General features: G+C 42.4%; 1 protein-coding gene across 1 annotated transcript; it reads right to left on the reverse strand.

Annotated features, from left to right (window-relative positions):
* Positions 1 to 1,972: 1,972 nt before the first annotated feature.
* Positions 1,973 to 5,265, reverse strand: LOC133548855 (uncharacterized). The gene is made up of 3 exons (XM_061893790.1): positions 5,151 to 5,265; positions 2,167 to 2,717; positions 1,973 to 2,077 (listed from the first exon to the last, which is right to left on the reverse strand). The coding sequence occupies exons 1-3, from the start codon at positions 5,263 to 5,265 to the stop codon at positions 1,973 to 1,975; spliced, it is 771 nt and encodes a 256-aa protein (XP_061749774.1).
* Positions 5,266 to 5,958: the final 693 nt, after the last annotated feature.

Genomic DNA, 5,958 nt, shown 5'->3' on the forward strand with positions numbered 1-5,958 from the left:
GCACAGAATGGTGGAGAGACCTCGACTGGAGAGGTGAGTATCAAAATGTTTTACAGGATGGAGTCATTTGTGATGCAGACAGTGTGATAAAAAATGTGTGGAACTAAATATGGATAATTTTTTGTTTTCATTTCAGAGAGTCGTGACTAAAAAGTAGGGAGAGCCAAGAGATGTATATGAGTTATATTAGTCTGGCCAACATATTTTTGAGGTTCTACTATGATATTAAATTCTAGAAATGTATTAAATAGTAATATTTTTCAGGGTTTTAAATTGCAACTGTTTTCATCATATATGGGCCCAAAATGTAATTTGTGTTAATTACCTTGGCAACCAAGGTAATCAAAAAGGTCAACCAAAGAACCAAATTCCTTTACAGAATCTCCTCTCTGGTAAACAAAAGCACCTTGAAGATTCTAGCGGGAACTCTCACTCAACCATTTTTCGATTACACGTGCACCTACCGGTACCCCATCACCTCCAAAACCCTCAAATCTAGACTCCAAACATCCCAGAACCAGGTAGTCCGGTTACTTTTAGACCTCCACCCAAGATCACACCTGACTCCAACCCACTTCTCCAAAGTGGGCTGGCTCAGGGTGGAGGACAGAGTAAAACAACTTGCACTGACTCTAGTCTATAAAATCCGCTACACCTCCCTGATACCGAAGTACATGTCCAACTACTTCCTTAACGTAAATGACCGTCATAACCACAACAACAGGGGGAGCTCCACAAACCATGTTAAATCCAGATTCCGATCTAACAAAGGTTTTAACTCATTCTCTTTCTATGCCACATCAATATGGAATGCACCCCCGACAGGTGCATTCCTATTCTCCTTCAAAACTGCTCTAAAACAACACCTCCAGGCAACTTCAACCCTTTAGTAATACCCTCCTCCATTCACAACCCATCTCTCCGGATTGTAAATAACCTAATGTAAATAATCAAATGTATTTACTTGTTCTTATGCTATCTGAACTCACTATGTTCTCTGTTCGCCAGACATATCCTACTAAGTAAGACCTACACTGTTTCAATGTCCATTTCTCTGTTGATGCAATTGCTGATGACTGAAGTACTGATATCAACCAAAGCTCCTCATCCCACCCCCCGGTTTATAAATAATGTTAATAATTCAATGTATATACTATGATGATTAACCTGTGTGATGACTGTATTATGCTGATAGTATATATTTGTACCATGAATTGATTAAAGTGTACCCCGACTTAAACAAGTTGAAAAACTTATTCGGGTGTAACCATTTAGTGATCAATTGTACAGAATATGCACTGAACAATAAATCAGTGTGAGTAGAAAATATTTGGTTGCAAAAAATTACTGTGGTGTGTGTGAGCGAAAATCATGACACTGGCTTTCATGTTAGAAGGCAGGCAGGAGTAACTGTGGGAGAACAAGCTCAACAGGCAGGTTAATGTCAGAGAGAGCGAATAGATCCAGAGAGAAAGGAGCTGCAGCAAAAGTATCAAGAGGAAGAGGAAGATCAAGATATTACAGAGATTGGAGAGAAAATGGGCCAAGAGAGGGACAATTACGAAACAGCTGCTGCAACTCATTCCAGTACAAGGTTAGATTTAGGTGACAAAGACACAGGGCCCAGACGGGTAAAGCTGAATAGCTACCCACAAGATAGTTTCGGTACACAGAAGCGAGCATTTCACTACAGCTGGTTTGAAAACCACACCTGGTTAGAACATTTAATCGACCAGAATACAGCCTTCTGCTTCCCCTGTAGAGTGTTTGGCAAATATATCAAACATGACAGTTTGATCAGTAGTGGTTTTGTGATGATGGACCCGAGTGGTAAAAATAATAAAATCTAGTAAAATTGTTGCTTAAAATCAATATAAATATTAAGAACCCAACGTAGTGAGAGCAGCTGTCCAAAATAAGGAAAGATGAATATACTGGTTCACAATTTATTAAAATAAAATTAAAAAAACAGTCACGTTGTTGACACTAAAATACCAGATGGTACAAATGTCATGGGCGAGGGGCCGACAGGCGTGTGGGTACGTATCTTGGCTCCGCCCCCTTTCACAGCATCTTCCTGCACAAAAAATTAAAAAGGGAGGTAGGCCACGGAGATAAAATCATCTACAACTACGGAGACGCTATCCGGGCTGACGTCACACTTACATACAAGGCAGGGTTTCCTTTGCCTTTGCTGTAGATCCACGTCAAAGTGTTGGGATACGCCCACTCTCCTCGCCAGTCTCGGTCACTGGCGGGACCTACGTGGCCGCACCCGTTCCGCTCCGCCTCTTGGTCGCTATCAGGGGTAACCGCAGGTCCCTGGGTCCAAATCGCCCCCCTGTCCACAAGAACCACACAGCAAGCTACGACGCACAAGCCCGCAAAGCCACAGCCCATGGCAGTCTGATGTCCCCACAGATCTACAACACCTGCCCCTGGGTATTGTGTGTTTCTTGGGGTTCGCTCCGGTAGCCTGCGGGGTCTGCTGTGTTGTCCGGGAGGTTCCTTCCCAGCCTGCGTGAGTTCACTCGGTCGCTCTTGGCAAAGCCTGTTGATTCTTCTCCGCACCGGGCGAAACCTGCCGAATCCTGCCATCCCCTCTCTCCTGCCGTCAAAGCCTGTTGTTTCCCTCTGTCGACCCTTCTTTCTTCTTCCTCCTCTTGTTGCTCCTTTCAAATGTGCAGTCCTAATGTTCCGCAGGTGTGTCCAATTTCCTGTGCCGTTGGAATTAGGCACTTTGGTTGTTAGGAGCAACCAGCTAAAAGGGGCAACGTCTTAAAATGCCAGTAAAGTCCACAAAGAGTAAAAACATGCAATTAAAAATACAATCAAATTCCAAAGTGTAAAAACATGCAATCAAAAATGTAATCAAATCCTAAAATGTAAAAACGTGCAATTAATACAATCAAATTCTAAAATATACAAACATGCCAATTAAAATCCACAGCAATAAAACAATAAGACTTGATTGGCAATGAAACATAAAAAAAAAAATCCCCTACTTGTGTCACATCACATCTGCATGAACTGTAAAACAGATTTAGTCATCTTTGGTAAGCACAAGGTGACCCAAAACCAGAAGGACAGTGTTGTTGCATGGACAAGCTACTAGGAGAACAGGAAAATTGCACAAATGATAGCAGCTGCAAATGTGAGTGAGATAGAAAAGAGTATATCAGGCGAATTGTTGCGGTCACATCTATGTTAGGGAGAAGGGGACTCCCTTTTTTGTGGCTATGATGAAGGTGAAACAGCACAAACAAGGGGGATATGCTTGTGTGCATGGAACTATTAAGGGAGTTTGATCCGTTTCTACAAAAACATAATCCTCCGTCAAATGCACAATATCTCTCGCCAACATCCCAGAATGACATGATTGACTATTGAGCCCAGGAAGTCACGAATGTCAATATATCTGAAATGACAAAGTCTAAAATTTATGCCATCATGGCAGATGAAGCAAGGGATGAAAAGTCAGAGCAGTTGGCTCTTTGTGTCAGGTATGTGACAGAAGGGGCGGTAAAGGACCGTTTTCCAGCACTTGCAGAGATAAAATCGTTTGATGCCCTGACCATTGCAAATAAGCTTCAGCAGCAGATCCAAAAACAATAACCTTTCAGAGGTTAAGTGTACAGCACAAATATACGTTGGTGCAGCCGTTATGAGTGGCTCCACTCCAAGCACATTTTGGAAGGCTCATCAACTCAACCTGGTGTTGTGCAATACTTGCAACGCTGTCCCAAAGAGTGTAGAGCTTTTTAGCTTGTTGGGAGTGTGTGCATCTGTTCTTCAGCACCTACATAGTGAATCCTCATAAATTCATGGGTAATCAGTCACACCTTGGATTAACAAAAATCAAGCTTCTGCAACTTTTAAACACTCGCTGGGCATGTCAGTTACGATTAATCAGTGCAGTTCTTTGGACATTGTCTGCCATTTTGGAGTGCTGTTCTGCCATTGGATCCCCCATAGATGTTGGTCTCAGAGCAAAACTGTACAAGTTTTCAGCAGTCTACGCACTACTGATGTTTCAGTCGCTTCTTTCCATGACAGAAGGACTCCACAAGCTACTGCAGAAATAAACTTTAGACCTGGCAGAAGCTTTTATCTGCAACTAAGGTGTGTGTGACATAATAAAGCAATGCTGGGCAGTAGCTCGCTACATGTAGCAAAGCTTCGTAGCTTAACTACATTTTCCAGTAGCTTGGCAGTAGAGAGGTAAAGGAGAAACAGAAAAAAAAGAGAGGGGGACAAAAAATATGGCAAAAATCCCTGATGATTGGTTGGTGTACGCATAAGAAAATTCTACACGATTGATTGGGTTTACTATGCTGAGTCATGATTGGTTAAGATTAGGACAAAACATTACGGACAGGCCAATCAGAGGGAAGATAGGGCGGGTCACGCACATCCCAACTGACGACCAGGGAGTCAGAGAAGAGGGAATTATTCAAACGGGCAATTAAAAAAGAACAAAGAAACATACTGGAAGATGGAAAAGGGATTTTCTCCCCTAGATTTTTAGTGATGAAGACCGCCGCCTGACCCACACCCCTGTCTATTGCCGCCCCCGGGATGCTCTTGACCAGGGATGTCAAACTCAAACACAGAGTGGGCCAAAATTTAAAATCCGAACAAAGCCGCGGCACAAGTTAGAAAAAATTTACCTTTTAATAGGGACCCAAACAAGTTTTGCATTGAATATTGAACAAGCAAGGCTTATATGACTTCATAGTGACATGCAAAATCGAGTTTCAAATAATAATTATAATAATTAAAAAATATCAATGGCATATCAAATAACATTTTTATAAAAATGGATTGCTTCTTTTCTATGTGCAGCCTTCTGAGGTAAATATCAAAATAAGCTTTTTTCCACAGGCTAATAATACATTTGAAAAATAAATAATAATAATTGAATCAAACATTCAAGCCTTGAAGTAGCAAGAGAAAGTGGATGAATAAAACGTTAATTGTTGCTCTGTTTGCTACACTGATTTGCTTTAACACTGTATATGGAAAAAGCAATGAATGAATGAAATAAGTTTATTTCGGTCATATAATCAACCATCAACCATTTTGTGTGACCAGTTTAACAGTACAGATACACATTTACACACAAAACATATACTGTTGTGAAAGCAAACCTCTTTTCATCTCCTCTAGTTTCTGGCTCCTTTGAGTCGTGTCCAGGTCCTTGTAATTGTCCTGGTGTTTCGTTTCATAGTGTCCCTTAATGTTGTATTCCTTAGTTACCGACATGGCTCCACAAACGAGACAGACAGGTCTGTCTTTCACATATATAAACAGATATTCTGTCTCCCACCTGTCCAGAAAAATTCTGTTTTCGCTCTTCCTTTTCGCCATTTTTGGTAGGGGTAACACAGTGACACTGACAGTTGTGGAATGAGGCCGCAGCACGTCTGGGAGAGAAGCACGGGGAGGCAGGGTGAGCTGGCTAGCTTTCAGCCGAAGCGTGGCGCAAGAACGCGGATCGCTACTGACCCAGAGGAGAGAGCATGCCTGGCGCGCCAAAACAACCGCAGAGCATTATGGGATTTGTAGTATTAGTACACTTGCCAACCTTGAGACCTCCGAATTCGGGAGATGGGGGGCGCGCGTGGCGGGGTTGAGGTGGTGGGTGGGGGGGAGGGTTTTGAGGTGGGTGGGGTTAGGGGAAGGGGGTGTTTGGTGGTAGTGGGGGTGTATATTGTAGCGTCCCAGAAGAGTTACTACTGCAAAGGGTTCTGGTTATTTGTTCTGTTGTGGTTATGTTGTGTTAAGGTGCGGATGTTCTCCCAAAATGTGTTCGCCATTCTTGTTTGATGTGGGTTCACAGTGTGGCGCATATTTGTAACAGTATCAACATTTTTTATATGGCCACCGTCAGTATGATCTGTATGGCTGTTGACTAAGTATGTCTTGCAGCCGTAAGTGTGTGTGTGTTTAAAAGCC

This window comes from Nerophis ophidion, linkage group LG03, assembly GCF_033978795.1.
Source record: "Nerophis ophidion isolate RoL-2023_Sa linkage group LG03, RoL_Noph_v1.0, whole genome shotgun sequence".
Taxonomy (NCBI): domain Eukaryota; kingdom Metazoa; phylum Chordata; class Actinopteri; order Syngnathiformes; family Syngnathidae; genus Nerophis; species Nerophis ophidion.